Below are 15,981 nucleotides of genomic sequence, written 5' to 3' on the forward strand. Positions count from 1 at the left end.
ACACTGAAAATTTCACCACCCTCTTCTGCAAGCACAGGGCCAGCCACAGTGGACACATCCCCCTTGACACACACAGTGTCACACCAGCCCCTTTCCCATGCACAGCCCAAACCTCTCCTCGACAGCCGCATTTTGCAGTCTGGTGACATTTCATAGCCCCATTTCCTTAAGGGACAGTATAAATTGGGCCACATCTGACTGGTACAAGCAATGGCCAAGCCTCTATTCACACTGACTCAAGGGACACAACGTGTACCATGCCTTTTAAAATCCAAAATGGATAACTCCCAATTTCCCTTTCCAGCCTCCTGTAACAATGCTGTGCCCTGCTGTCAAGGAACGTGTGAATAAATTGAGGAAAAAAGGTTAAAGAAGCCCAAGGGAATAGCAGTCTCTTTTTCTTTATTGCAGTTAATTTTGACAAAGGCTCTTCTGTTTCCTCTCTCTACTTTTTTTTTTTTTTTTTAAGGGCTTCGTGCCAAGCTGCATTATTCCTCTTCACCATGGTACTTCCATGAAACCCGCCTGGTATGTTTGCCTGAAAATCACAGGTTTTCATGGAAATTGTTTTTATCTCAACAACTACTCCTTTTGTCATTTCAGACATGAAAAGAGGAAGAAAAGGGTTTAGGCTCAAATCTGATTCCAGCAACAAAGCATCCATTAAAAAGCACCACAACCTTCCAAACAGAGCATCACGAAAACCTGCCCTCCCAATGGGGCAGAAACCCTTCAAAAACCCTTTTAACTACCTCCCTCAGAACACCGATACAACTGCAGATCCATGTGAAACTCCGAACCCCACTTTGCACAGCCTCAGTATTAAACACTGAGGCTTGGGAAAAAAAGCTCATCGTATTGGTAGGATTGTTTTGAACTATTTTTAAGTGGAAATACTTTCTTTTCTTGCAGCCCATCATGGCAACCAGAGCCCACTGGCTCCTGTCAGCGAGGCAGGAGCTCAGCAACTAACTCCTTGGGGGTGTCCTCTATTTCCAGCCTATTTACTACTCTGTTGAGAAAGGCGCCTATAGATGCTCCAGTTCTCAGATGGGAGTTTGGAGGGACTCGGTTATTCAACAAACCAACCCTTTCTAAACACAGTCAAAGGAGTGATTTGATGCCTTTCAGTGCTTACTATACAAAACGCTGAAAGACCAGCGGACTTCAAAAGCCGCAGAAGCGGAGCTGTAGTTTGGCAGGAGTTCATTAGCTGCCTGTGTCCTTCTGTGTGTGGCTTGTAATTACATGCAGACCTGATGCCAACTCCTCATCTACTGAGGGGTACCAATTAACGTGCTGCTGGATGATTCACAGGTAGCTAATGTTAGGATTTATACAACTGGCGTGCCAAGTATCCCATGTTTTATTATTATTATTATTTTAAGCTGGCCTTTTTTGATTATCTTCAAGTTATTAGACAAAAATGTGGGTTTGGCAGTAAAATTGGGATTGTTTAGCCTGTTCCCAGGCCATACACTGGTGGGCCGGATCCTGCTGTCACTGTGTACCACAACTGCAGGGAAATGCACATCTCTTGGTGCATTGGCCAAGGGCTTCCAAGTTAAACAACCTCCTGTATTTTACCTTTGTATAAAGCATAGTTTTCTGCTCCAAGAAGAAAATTCTAAAATTGAGGTACAATTTGTCCTCCATATTTGCCTTTCCTGCTGCTTGCATCCTCTTACTCCTACAGGTAGTAAAACAATAACAGCAGGAGCTTAACAGCATCTGGAGGAGCTGAGGAAACAGGTACCTAAAAATGATAATTCATTTTCTGGAGGGGAAACGTATACAAAACTGCATCTCCCGCAGGAAAACATAACAGTTATTAGTTCCTCTGAAAAAAAGATAAAAAAAATTAAAGTCTTTCTTCTCTTACTTGAAATCTGCATCCCTTTGCTTTTCTTACTGGAGATCTGCATCGCTTTGCAGCCAGCTGGCTCTCAGTGCAGCCTTTGGCAATTAAAACCTTGGGAAGTCAAACACAACAGCATGGAAGTGAGCCTTTTGTTTTCCTGCTTTGTCATTCTTGTCTTGTGTTTCATCCCAAGAAGATTTCTCAGGCTACGGGGGAACTATGGGCCTAGTGGAGCATCTTGGCACTGTCCCGGAGCAGATCTCCAAGCACACTGTTTTCCAATGCTGATGTTTTTCCCATGGAGAGGAGACCCAGTCCTCATTTCCTTCTTCTGCTTGACTTTCTACTTTCCAAAAGTCAAGGTGAGTCCACTGAATTTCCCCTCCTCTCAGTCTTCAGCATTTCAATGGCCTCTTGTCCTTAAAGCCACCAAGAAATGAATGGCACATGAGACGGGCATGATTTTAGATTTACTAGAAATTTGATGCTCCTGGGCAGAAATGAGACTGTAAACATGGGCAGCAAGAGAGAATTTAAAGAAATTATCCCAGCCACAGGACAGCTACACACTCAGTCACAATGTTGGATGCATTATGGATACACATATAGCATCCAGAGACCCTCATTATCAGTAATTTGGTGGCTTTCGCTCTTTTTCCTTTATCTTTGTCATACAACTTCCCCCAGTATTCAATTTCTATGTTAACCTTTCTGACAGTGGTCCAGCACACAGACACTAATCTGTATCATTCTCCCCTCCAGACACCCCTATTTCCATACATCTTCCTCTCTCCGTAGGAGAAGCAGTTTCTCCATCACACTTTTTGCTCCAAGACCCTTGCATAAGGCCTTCAGCCCTGGGGGATAACAATTCCAGGAGGGCTGCAAGTACAGCCCAACACCCACACCATTTTATCCTTCTAATAAACCTTTCACTGCATTTGACACAATACAGGTCTTGTCCAACCATGAAAGCTTTCTTGCTTATCAGGAGAATTTTTAATCAACTAGAAGGGAAAACATGGCCTGACATTTTATTGCTTCCTTGCACTTTGCTTTTAGATGTTTTGGTTTCTTCCAATTTGTACTCTTGTTAATCTCTTTAGTCAGGGATTGGTCAAAAGCCTCAAGTTTTCCATGCCCAGCAGCTTCCTTCAGATCATTTGGAGGCAGGGCAGGCAGAGGAGCATGGGGGGAATGGGGAGGCTTATGGTGGGGTAGGAGAAGAAGGCACCAGGCACCAAACTCTCAACTCATTGCAGGTTCTGGGACAGGGTTTTGTCCTGGCCACAATTACAAAACAACAAACAACGTCTGTGGGGAAGGGTCATAAGAAGTTCAGCTTTCCTCTATTAAAACCATCTGGCGCCTATAAAAAAAATCCAACTGGTTGGTTGGGATGGTTGGTAGCACCTCCTCCCTGCTCGGCTCTTCCTGGCACTTCTCGGGAATGTGGTGGCACCAGAGGTGTCACAGTGAGGGAGAGGGCTGCCATGGGAACAGGGGACTTGGCAGACACACTCCCCACTTTGCATCCCTCCTGCTGAGAAGAAGGTGCCCCAGAATACACCTCATTTCACTTCTTATCTGAGCCAAACTCCTTTACGAGGTGTCTGTCCCCTCAGGAACACCATCTCCTGCCAGAGTGCTCTCAGTGAGCCTGTGAGAGGGCTGAGCTTTCTGTGCAAAATAAAACATCCCTGTGAGGCTGGCGTGGGACCCAGCAAAGGCTTTCTCCAGGTCAGAGTAACCAGTGGGTCCCCCTCCAGCATCAACAGTGAGAGGCATCGCCAAACCTGCAGGAGATGGGAACCTTTATTAAAATAAAAAAAAAAGAAGGCCTAAACCTCTCCTTTGTTTTCAACAGAAATAAAAGGAGGGGAATAAAAAAAAAAAAAAAGAAAAGAAAGGAGAGGAGTGCTTACAGCCAGTTCCCCAGCTTGTAACACAAAACCACGCTGTGCTGGGAAACCTTACACCGCGCAGCATCCAGCTCATGTACTCCTGCTCCGCTCACCACCTCCCGGATGCTTCCCCAAGCCCAAACTGCCCTTGAGAGAAGCCAAGCCTCAGCCTCTGCTGAAAAGCCTCTTTGTTTGGATTCGCTTTCCAAATCAGCGTATCCTGAGATTGAACTCCCTTCCACCCCTCTGCAGGGCTTTTTAATGTTCAGATGCCTTTGGCAGCAGCCAGATTTGCCAACAGGTTTGCGGTCCCGTAATAGCGTTCAACCCTCGGTGCTGGGGCACGTACAGTGCTAGGAACTTTCTTCATGATAAAGGAGAGAAGGGGAGGGAAGGAAAAGTATTGCAGAATTACTTCAAACAATCCTTTAATCATGAATTGTGAACATAGGAGCTAAGTTCTCCTTAATTAAACAATAGCTTTAATCAGCCTTCAGTAGCTGACATTACTCAGAAGGTGGTGAGACACTGGAACAGGTTGCCCAGAGAAGTTGTGGATGCCCCATCCCTGGAATTGTTCAAGTCCAGGTTGGATAGGGCTTGGAGCAACCTGGTCTAGTGGAAGGCGTTCCTGCTCATGGCAGGGGGGTTGGAACGATATAGACTTTAAGGTCTCTATCCACCCAAACCATTCTAGGGTCCTATGACATTAAGGAACACAAGTGAGATGACCATTTTTTCTCAACTGGAATAATTGAAAGAAAATTAGACAAGGCATCAAAGAAACCTAGGCAAAGGGTCTAGACAATACATGCATCATGAGGGCTTGACTCCAAGTACTGCCATGAGCTTTCCATGCAACCTCAAATCCATCACTCACTGAGGTCCTCAAGATGGACCTCAAGTCCACCACTCACTGTACACAGAAATTAAATGCATTTTCTTGGACTGCTCACTCTCTCTGCAAGCTCAGGGCACAAATGTGCTACATCCATACAGTCCCTGACATGCAACAGGGTCTCCTGTCTCCCTTGGGGCTTGCAAGCACCCCAAAATCCTGCATTCCCACAAAAGGCAAGAGATATGGTACTCCCAAGGCAGGACTTCTGCTCTAGCACAGACCCAGCTGAGACCCAGAAATGGTACCAAAGCAATAATTTCAGTTACCACTCAGAGGAAATACAGCAGATCTTGCAGCAAGGGAGTGTAATGGGAATGTCAACCTGGCACATCACTCAGACACTAAAGGGAAAGTCAACCCTTTTCTTCAAAAACAGTCTCAGGCCCAGGACTTGAAGCGATTTCATGGGGGAAAGTTGTTTTTCACTGGCAGTTAGCTTTTTAATCGACCTCAGAGTTACATCTTTCTGTGTGACAGCTAAATGCTGAGTATTTAAGCAGGTAGATTTTCAGACTGTGGACACAATATCCACTTGTTGCAGACGATTTCAGCGAGAGTAAAGGCAAAGTACCTGTTGTTATATCCACAATCCAGATATATCCCAAACCCTATCCCACTTCTCTGGCTGTTTTAAACATGCTGTGTGCCTAGATTCTGCAGTAACTCTGGGAGTTTTACACACTGGAAAACCTCTTTGTGTAAATGCACATGGTGATTTATCAAAACAGGCTTTCTCCAAAATGCTGTCTGGCTTTTCTATGGCTTTTGCATTTGACAAAGATTCATACCAGCTCAGTCAGAAAAATAAATGCCACAAAACTTCTCCTTTAAGGAAAAAAAAATCAAAGCACCCAATCCTCACAGCCCAATGCTTTAGAAATGCTTCCACATGCTAATCAGCCTCCTATTCAGTTCCAGACTGAATAGGACTTCAACAATGACAAAGAAATACGCTGAACCTATCCCACATTTCATCCCCTTCACTCAAAATGTTGCTGTTACCTTGGTTTTCAGCTGCTTTGTGGGAGCTGCAGCAGAATGACAGCTGCATGCTAAAGCTGCAGGGATGGTCAAGAAATGAGGAGCGCTGGATGAAAAAAATATCCGGCCTAGATTATGGAGGGGGAAAAAGGAATTATTTGAGGAGATAGTAACAAATGCTGCAATTTTTTATAAGAATTAATAAGAAAAAAAATCTACAAAAACCCTCTTGAGGCCTCTACTAAAAGCACATCCTCTTCTGATCAGGCAACAAAGGGAATCTTTTTCTTAGTTTGGCAAGTATGAGTAGGACAAAGCCCCCTCCAAGGCCTTTCTGTGAGAATTACCCATTTGTGTTATGTATTATCAACTGGCAGATGCCTTAGTGCACCTTTTCCTCTATATCGTTAACCTGAAAAACTTCAGCTCTTATCTGGGAAAGGACAAGCCAGCTCCCGCTGCAACGGGTGAATCCAAGATTGCTTCCCTTTTCTGCAGAACACGAAAGTACAGGAACAGAGCCACCTGGGTAAGTTTTTGCAGGAATTAGGGTGGGAAGCTCCAGGACAGGTGCACACATGTCCTAGGGACATGCTTCAGCCCAAGCCCTGGCAGCCACAGACTCCTCCACAGTAGTGCATTGCTGAGGATCTGATTTCAAAAGATACTTTGGAAGGCTGGTGATGGCCCGGCAGGACTGGCAGAAGCACTGAAGTCTGCAGTTTCAATAAGGAATTCAGCAAAGAATTAGAGGTTCCTCAGTAGCTCCAAAAGCCCCACTGGGCACCTGGGTGCATCTGTACTGGAAACACTGCCTTCAAAGTGTGCCCTCCCCGGGCTCCAGCACCCTGCCCACGCATGGAGGTGATGCGCCTTCATGCTCCCTGTCTCCTTAGATTAGAAACTCCCAGAGGCACAAACCTCTCTGTGACGTGCCTGGGCAGGACCAAGGGCAGCAAGGCTCACATCCTGGCACAGGGATCCTCTGGGGCTTCAACCCAGCAGTCAAACAGAGAAGCAGCTCCCCAAAAAGCAAGGGCCATCTGATCAGTGATCAAAGAGCCGCTGCAGAAACCTGCTAACACCAAACTGATTCACAGCTATCAACTTCAAAGGAGTTTTGCTGCCTGCCATCAGCTCAGCAGCCATCCAAAATTACTCCGTGAGCATCACTCAGAACATAAATGTACCCAGTGATCACTGACCAGACCTGCTTATCATCATTTTGCCACACTATTTTCAATTTTCCCTTTGGAAACTAACACTTTAAAGAGTGGTGGGCTTTGCAGAAAAGCCTTGGAAGCCCTCAAAATGCTTGGGATGTGCGATTGATTGCCACTGCCACTGTGCTGCTTCAAAGACCAGAGCAAAGACCTCACTGTCAGCATCAGTGGGAACGATAACCAGGGCTGGGCTGCCTATTCACTCCAGCCAGCCTCAGGCTGAGCCTTGCAGCCAGGCTTAAAGGAAGGCCCACCACACCACCTCAAATCAGGGGTCATAAATAATGTGCTGAGCATCAGGATGACAGGAAGCCCAGACCCCATTTGGCATGCTGGCTTTCAAATTCAGTGGCTGGACACTTGGAGGCATATGATGATGTCTCAGCTTCTGTAAGCACACGCTGAATTAACAGCAGTGTAAGTAAAATCTACGTGCAGTGCCTGCCTCCAGCACATGCATGATCAGACACAGGGGCACTGCTGTAAAAACTTTCAAAAATGGCTGCCATTCTCATTAATTTACAGCAAAAGCAGGTGAAAGCTAATTGCAGGATGCCATGCAGCTCTTTGCTCCCTTTGTGCTGACACTGCTGGAAGAAGTGAGATCTCTGAGGGAGCATCATTCGTTTCAGGAGGGATGGCTGCCCAAAACCACTAACCAGTAACTTTCACTTTTTCTGTTTAGAGCCGTGGAAGGAAGAACCACACTGTTCTCAGCTCTGCCAACCAGTAAAGGTGATGTGGCTCTAAGAGGTGCAGCTGCCATCTGCAAACTCACAAAGCAGTGAAGGACACCTCCATGCCACAGCTACCTTGGTGTTCAGGGCAAGGTCTGAGTGAGCCCAGCAATGCCAATCCAGCCTTAATTTGCTGTGTCTCCCAGGCATCATAATCTAAACCCACTGGTATGTTTTATCAGAAAGGCTGGAGGCATCTCCCAAGCTTCTCTGTGCTATGATCAACACACTTTCATGTTTTTCTGGGCAAGGGATGAAAATCTATGGGAAAGTACCAGAGGATTATGAACACTCTCCAGTGACTCAGTGCCACCATCACTGTCAGACCAACTGCAGTTTCATCTGGGCTTTGGTTGTCAGCCCCAGACAAGTTCTGATGGAGAGCACCATATGCTCTGATAAAACAAGCTCATATATGGATGCAATCTGCAGGCAAGGAACATCCAAGGCTGGAACAAGAACACACAGCATAAAGAGCACAGGCATTTTCAGAGTATCAGAAACTCTGGAGTTAAATTACATGTTCTGCTTATAACATTTACTTGATGCAGAGAGTCTGTTTTCAACCCTCTGTCTTCAAAACATTCAACACATGTGAAAAACAAGCCCACTTACGTGACTGACTTGAAAGGATGGAGTCCATAGGAATTTCTGACACTTAGAAACCTGCCAGGACAAACCTAATTTTCAAACTCATCCATACATTCCCTTGGTAACAAACTTATGCTTAAGACAAGCTTTCTAACCGTTTGTATCAAAAGCTGTATGAAGACACTTCAAGTTTCCCATTCCTGATGATGTTCTGCCTTCTCAGGTCCAACTTGTAGAGCAGCTTCTGCTGATCCTGATCCCACTGTTGCAACTAAGCCATTGCGTGCAGCTAAAAGGCAAGAAGGGATTCTTGAGCATAACTTCCCAACAGCTGCTTCAACACAATCCCGGGCACAGACATCCGATCCACATGAACAAGCTTTCCACCTGCTAAAATTGTGGACCAGGTAGTGCCTCTCCAAGGTAGATCATGGGAGAGGGCGAAATGGAGATGGGGTGGCTTTGAAAGGGATACGAATGCCCTTCTGAGAAAGGGGCCACGTTGATCTACGAAGAGATGTGACAGATAGGGCACCCTCTTCCCAACTTTTGGCAAGGCCCACCCAGCCGTGGTATCTGCAAAGGCAAATGGAAGGCTGGGAACAGGCAGGACCTCCAAACACGTTAGAAAGGGTGGAAGCATAGAAGTGTATTCAGAATGCTGACTTCAGATATTATAATTACAAAATAAGCCTTATATTTCTTTAATTCTTTAATTCACCTCTTTTGTTGAGGCTTTATCATTCCAATTTTTAAGCCTTTTTTTTTGTTTTAAATGTGAAACCTGACCTATCAACAGAACCCAACACAACTGCAGAAGCCAAGGCCCTAAGACAGAACAAAAAGGAAGAAAGAAAAAAAGTAAATATATGACAGCACTTGTACCAGACCCCAGGTGTCATCCTGCTGTGCAGGAGGGAAAGCTGCACTGGGGAGGGCATTTCCCTGCTGCCCCCCTTGCTGGGACACAGCCCCCAGGATGCCCAGGGAAGCTGCTGTTCCCAGCACCGGCTGTGTGGATGCTGGGATAGGAGGGTTTGAGGGCTGCTGCCTTTCTGCTCAACAGGCAGCCCTTGTTCGAGGCACAGGCAGACTGGGCGACCACAACGGTCCCTTCTGGATTGCCATGGATGAAGTGGGAGTATTGTATGAACGAAACGGACAGGATGGAGTCTGCTCTGCTAGAGTGAGCCATGGAGCAGAGCTGCGGCTTTTCTCCTCCCCCTCCTCTTTTAAGTAATTTCAGACAGAGATGGAAACACACTAACACCTTTCCTATCTCAGATGCAGGCGCTGAAGAGGAACTCTGGTTTGCAAGACGGTGCCCGTGTGAGGGTTCCCCAGCTGTGGTATGCAAATCATTTTTGGGCGGTACATGGAGGCACAAGCATCTGGAGATACACCGTCAGCCTGTATCTAGACCAACAAAGTCAGACCAAAACAGCCTAAGAAAGGCATGCATATTAAATTGAGATTTAAAGGGTATAAAAATAATCCGTTTGATCTGGGAGCGATGTTTATATTATTTTCTGTGCTCACTACAAACAGACAATTAAAAAATGTCATCTGCTGTAATTGTGATCCCATCTCCTGCCTGTCTCAGCAGCAGGTACACAGGATTCAAAGCACTTCTGGCCATGAAGCAGTTGCACGTAATCCTGCTTTTCCTGGAGACACATCTTCAGGCTCGCCAAATTCCACCAACTCAGGAAAGCCAGCACATTTATACCCCTGAGGACTTAGTCTGCCATAGGTACAGTATTTCCTTGTTCTGCAATTAACACCTCAAGTATAATTGTCACTAATCTCCTTTTGATAGGTTGGTTGGTTTTTTGGTGTGTTTTTTTTTTCTTGTTTTTACAAAGCAAATCAAAGAAAGTGGATTTTAAACACCTCCAAAGTATTTCTCTTGTCTTTACTTCCAGTTATCTTTGGCTCCTTTGGTCTTTCAGGAGAGGCACCAAACTACAGATTGGTATTGCACTTAGATCCTGACTGCTGCTTTAATAAGAAGCTTCCCAAGGCTCAAAAAAAGCTCCTTTACTCCCAAGTTATGGTAGAATCTAACTGCACAATCCCATGCCAAGACGCCACTTCTGCCAACCTGCCTTTGCCAAAGCACTTCCAGACCAGCCATCCCTGCTGCCTCGCAAGGAGCTCATGGCCACCAAGAGATCCTACAGGTATTAAGTGATACATAAACATCAACGACCAAACCCCATCTAGGGATGCCCAAAACACGATGACAACTCTCCACCCACACAGCTTCTTGCATGTGGTATGGACTCAGTCCTCCCCACCACACAGAAGACACAGCATGGAGAAGGCAACACCAAGGGGTTGGGACTGTCCAGCTGGTTTAGTACAGTCAGGTCTTGTTGTCCCTTGCTGAAAACCAGAAATCATTGGCTCAGCAGTTTCTTCAGGTGTATAGAAAGACGTTACCTACACAACCAGTGAGTGCTGCACAGCAGGATAGTCTCAAAAATAAAAACAACAACCCCAACCCAAACAAAGCAAAGTTGCTTAGCTCATCAAATCCAGCTTTACAGCATCCAAATAACTCTAACCTCACACCTCATCTTTAATTCCTCCCACTCCTTACACTTAAATGACAATCCCAGGCCTGTTTGCACCAATTTTTGTGACAAAGTGACAGGGCCCATGGCAGAGCTTAAATCCTTTTTGTTCTGAAAGCTGGAGGATGATAAAATGTTCTACACAGAAGAGGAAAGTTAAGAGTAATCTAAATTGTTAGCCCAAATTATAAGATTATATCCCCACTTATATAAACATGTCAAGGTCCAGCTAGTGTAAATATTTACTTTCAAAGTTCATTTTAGCATCAAGCTTGTCACAGAGGAGGAGATGCTAAATTTGTAAGAAAGCTGCAGAGATATTAAGGTTGTAAGAGGTCTATCCATCTGTTGCTTCAAAAACCTCTGCAAGGCAGTAAAACTTGTGTTGTACAGATTAATTGGAATTGACAGAAGAGAGAAAATTAAATTAGAGGCAGAAAATAAGAAGGGCAGTAAATTATGTGCAATTTACATCCCACCAGTCCGAAACATATGCTCCCATAAAGCCAAATTCCACAAGCCTCGGAAGCAGGTATGCCAGATGAAATCCCTCTATTTTATGGCACAAGCAAGACTTTTTGGAAGCTGTTCTACCTGCGCAAGCTGCACAAATACAAGCTACTGAAGACCCTCATCTGCCCTATCGCCCTTGCTGACACAGCCTTCCCCTCTTCTGAGATTAAACGCTTGACTTAGCACCCATCAGCAGAGCACAGGTGGCTGCTCAGAGTTTGTTAAGCACAGGGAGTCCCTGCCAAGGGAAAAAAGCAGGTCTGAGAGGAATAAATTTAACCCTAGATGCTACATCTGTGGGGCCAGCCTTCCAAACATCCCACCTTAAGGGTCAGGGCAGAAGGCTTTTCCCCACCTGGCCCACATCTCCTGCACCAGGAAGAGGTTGGTGGCTGGTTGCAGAAGCTCCATGCAGTGCTGCATCTGGGCAGCAAAACCCCAAGGTACTGGGGAAAGCCCCATGGAACCTGCCCCAGCCAGGGTCACCCCAGTTACCCCCCATAACAACTCTGTGCTCCAGGAAGGAGCTGCAAGGAACTCCTGGCAAAGGGACAGGCTGCAACTGGGCTGAGGATGATCAGATGAAGGTGGAGTGAGGTCCTCCCATCATGCCTCTTGTTTTGCAGCTCAGAGTTCCCCACAGCTCTACAATGTGAAGACACCAACCGGCTTAGCAGGGGCAACTTCAGACCCACCCAGCTCTTCAATTGCATTTTCAGATGTGTTGCAGTGACCAGTGAGACAGGGACAGGGCAGCAGGGACTCTTCCACACCACCAAGCTCGTCTGTGGCCCTAACAATTTCAGGAAGCATCTTCTAATTCTCTATTTAGAGCCCTCCCGAGAGGAGGAAGCAGATGGAGAAAGTTATCTTCCCCCCTTGGATGACCTGCTTTATTAATAAATGCACACTCAGTTCTTTTCTGCCTTTTCTACTGAGTTAAGTGCAGACGTGGAATTTCTGGGAAGTTCACAGTGTTGGTGATGAAACCTCTTGTTCATGCAAGAAACCAAGGATTTATGCCTGCCAAGTGCACTCATTAGAAGAGTGGGTTGGTTATTCAGTAAAATCCAGCTCCCTGCCAACTCAACTCAAGTTGGAAATGCAGGAGAAATTGGGGGTCTGGTTCAGTGGATCTTCATCCAACTTACTCCACCAGCAGTGTTCTTCTGGCAATGGCTCCACGACTCTGCTCCCCAAGATCCTCAAGAAAAGAAGATAAAAATCTTCCTCTTATGCATTTGCTATCAAGATAACCATTGTACTACTTTTAGATGAAAGACAAGAGTGCATCTTTCTAACAACTCTCGCCAAATTAAAGCTGAAGGAAGCTCCTGATAGCTCTGCTTTACTAATTCAGACTTTCTTAGATGTTTATGATAATTGTCTTCTGGGTAATTTGTTTAAATTTGTGTGTAAACAAAGGGTTTGTACACATCTACAGCCTCACAAAGAGTGTGTCACTTCTGAAAGACGTTTCAGCCATAGTTCATTCTTTTCATTTTCCCCTCAGAGAAAACCAATTCAGGTCCAAATTATGGCAGTACCTGCTGTGGAAGCCAGTGCAGCGTCATAGGCCTCTGCAAATCAAATGACCAGTTTTAATATTTCCTAAAGTGGTCCTCAAATGAGAAAAAGCCTTCTGTTTTCCTGCTTCTGTGAATGTCTTCGGGCAGCTGCTCAAGAGGCGTAACTCAGTTTAACTGCACTGGAGGCCATTGGCCTTGAGCCTACATGCACAAGCAGAAGACCTTAGCTGAGTCCCTCCACCTTAAAAGAAGTTATTTCACCCAATTGTGCTCCTCATTATCTTACATAGGACTTTTTTTTTTTCCACTGAACACGTAAATACCCATTAACTTGTACCTGTCCAGCTTTCTCTTACAGGAAGGATTCAGCTAGAGTACCTTTTTTTCCACTTTCCAAATGTTTCTTTAGTTCTTTTTTTTTTTTTTTTACAAGCTCAGAAAGGGAGAAAATGGGAATCAAGTGCTTGGAAACTATAAGCTCATAGTCTTCCCTAGCAAAAGGCAGAGAGAAGAGCAAGCCAAACCTCCTGTGAGTGGGGCAGCTGCTTTCACAGCAACTCATGCCCAGTCATCCACTGGCAGGTCCGATACTACTGGTCTGGGTGTATTTGAAAAGCCCATCCCCAAACACTCATCATGGTCTATCCATCCCCAAACATACATCATGGGCTATCCATCCCCAAACATACATCATGGGCTATCCATCACATAATCACCTTCCTTACTATGTCCCACCCATGCTCTTCACCTGCCGGTGATCTAAACCAGTGGTCTAAGCTGTTGAATTCATGTTTTTACTTTTAAATGCTCCTCACCCAACAACAGAACAACAACAAAAAAACCCAAAAAAACCCCCCCAAAAACCCTTAACAAGCCAACTCTGGTGTTTACCTTCCAATTTCCACCTGTAGTAACCTGAAACAAAGCAACAATCACAGTTTTGCTGTATCACATTATTCCCTGCTAACAATGCCTTCCAGTGATGCTTGATAAGTCCTGTTTACCCAAACTATCACAAGTAGAATAACACATGTCAACTAACTGCTTTTTCATTTAGGACCCTTAGTCTAGAGAAGGGGAAGCAAAACCCTTTTCCCATTCAAATAGCACCTACTCATGCCAGGAATGCCTCAAGTTAGGAAAACTTGCGTAAATAAAAGTTTAAAAGTTCTGATCCTAGGAGTTATTTTACTAGAAATCCAAACCTTCTGTTTAAATAGGTGAAGTAAGTCAAGCTAGTTATATTTCTACTTATATTAGTTTCATATATGGGATATCAAGTATTTTTATTTTTTCCAGATCCGAGGAGATGAAGCTTTCTGCACTGGCCTCTATTCTTGTGGGAATATAGAGAGAAAACCATGCCTCTCTTCTTAATGTATTAGTGCCTCGTAATACACACCAGATGATCAATAAACTACATAAAAATTAAATCAAACTGACAGTCTTTAAAAAATGGGCTCTAAGCAGAAACAATTGTTTTAAAGACTGTGGTGTCTGGAGTATTAAACTCACGTGCTGTTGTGTTATTAATCTCTTTGTTGGAAGCCAGTTGACTTCCCCTGCCTGTGTCTGTCAATTAAATATTCAGCATCGCAGCCACAATGGAAGGGGTAATGTTTTGGAATGCAAAAAGTTTTTGGAGACACGCTGTTGACAGTTCCCTTCCATGCCATATCATCTCCAAAAGCCATAGCAGCTCCAAAAGCCACAGCAGGCAGGTAAACCCAGACCTCTGCCAGCGGCTGCGAGATGCCTGAGAGCACTTTAAACTTTTAAAGGAATGAGTTTAGCGAGATGTGCGAGTGGGGCGAGGAGAGAAAGAGAGAAGCGCCGGTAAACAGACACCCGAGCGATACACAGTAACCAGAGCGGCAAGAGTTTCTGTTTTTCATGATTAACCAAAACACGAGTCACCCCGGGCTGGGCGGTGGAGCAGCCGTAGAGCACTGCCTCCACCTGGAGCTGGCCCCGGCGCCACCGAGGTGCCGCCGACCCTGCCCCGGGGTGCGGGGCCCGGCGCGGGGGGACCCCCGGAGTAGCATCCCCGAGCCCACAGTGCCCCCTGCGCACCGCCAGCGCCTGGCCGGGCTGCTCCCCCACCCTCCAGCGCCGCTCCGGGTGCGGCAGCGTGGGGAGCGACACATAAATCAAACAATATCGATAATACTGAGCAGATCGGGGTGCGGGGCTGCTGTGCCCGGCGGACACCCGGCTGCTTCCCGCGGTGACCCCCCCGTTTCCCGGTCCAGCCCGATCGCTCCCCGGCCCGGCTCTCCCGGCGGCCCCGCTCCGCTTTTGTTTGGGAAGCAGAGCGGCCGAGGCACGGCCGAGCTCTGCCCGCCCGCCGCCGCCAAACTTTCCCAAAAGTTTTTCTCGGTGGTGGGAGACGGGCTGGGGGTGCCGGGAGCGGGGAAGAAGGGTCGCGGAGCCCCCCCGGTTGCTCACCCATGACGAGGCAGAGGCAGTCGAGGCAGATGAGCAGGGCTTTCTTGCTGCTGCTCTTGGCCGGGTTGTTGTTGAGCGCCGGGCTGCCCCCATTCTTGCTCTCCGGCGGGATCGCCTTATCGTACTTGTAGCTCTGCATTATCGGGGGCGAGCGCCCGGGGCGAGCCGTGCCGAGCCGAGCCGGGCCGTGCCGGGCCGCAGGGAGCCGCTCCGAGCCGGGCCGTGCCGCGCCGAAGCCGCGCCGCGCCGCCGGGGCTCGCACGCCGTGCGCCGGGGAGGTGCTGCCCGCGCCGCCGGAGCCGCTCCCGGCCTCTCCGGTGGGGCACGGGAGGCGAGAGGCAGGCGGGTCTTCCAAAGGGGAAAAAAAAAAAATCAGAGCAGCAAAACAGCAAAACAAAACCAAACCAAGCCCAAAACCACCAGCAAAGGGGCGAAAGGGGGAGCGAGGGGAGAAGTTTGCGGGTGTCCCAAGGCGGTGGAAAAAGTCCTGGAGGAAAAGCCGGGGGGAAGGATTTAAAAAAAAAAAAAAAAAAGTGTGTGTATATATGTTATGTATATGTATGTATCAAGGTCTCAGTCCGCGGGGAAGGAGGTGCGGGGCGAGGAGCCCGGCGATGCTGCCCCGGGGGCAGGTGGGCTCCGCACTGAGCTCCGCTGCGCTGCGCTGGGGGCTCCCGCCGCGCCCGCCCCGGCCGCTCTGGGAGCCACCGGCTC

General features: G+C 47.0%; 1 protein-coding gene across 1 annotated transcript in view; it reads right to left on the minus strand.

Moving 5' to 3' along the window:
• PLPP3 (phospholipid phosphatase 3) overlaps positions 1–15,460 on the minus strand; it is a 44,240-nt gene extending 28,780 nt beyond the window's left edge. The window contains exon 1 of the mRNA XM_027649039.1: positions 15,268–15,460. Within this exon, the coding sequence (XP_027504840.1) occupies positions 15,268–15,406 (139 nt within the window). The 5' untranslated portion in view covers positions 15,407–15,460. The remainder of the gene's footprint in view (positions 1–15,267) is intronic.
• Positions 15,461–15,981: the final 521 nt, after the last annotated feature.

This window comes from Corapipo altera, unplaced genomic scaffold (genome assembly GCF_003945725.1).
Source record: "Corapipo altera isolate COAL_440 unplaced genomic scaffold, ASM394572v1 112, whole genome shotgun sequence".
NCBI classification, from domain to species: domain Eukaryota; kingdom Metazoa; phylum Chordata; class Aves; order Passeriformes; family Pipridae; genus Corapipo; species Corapipo altera.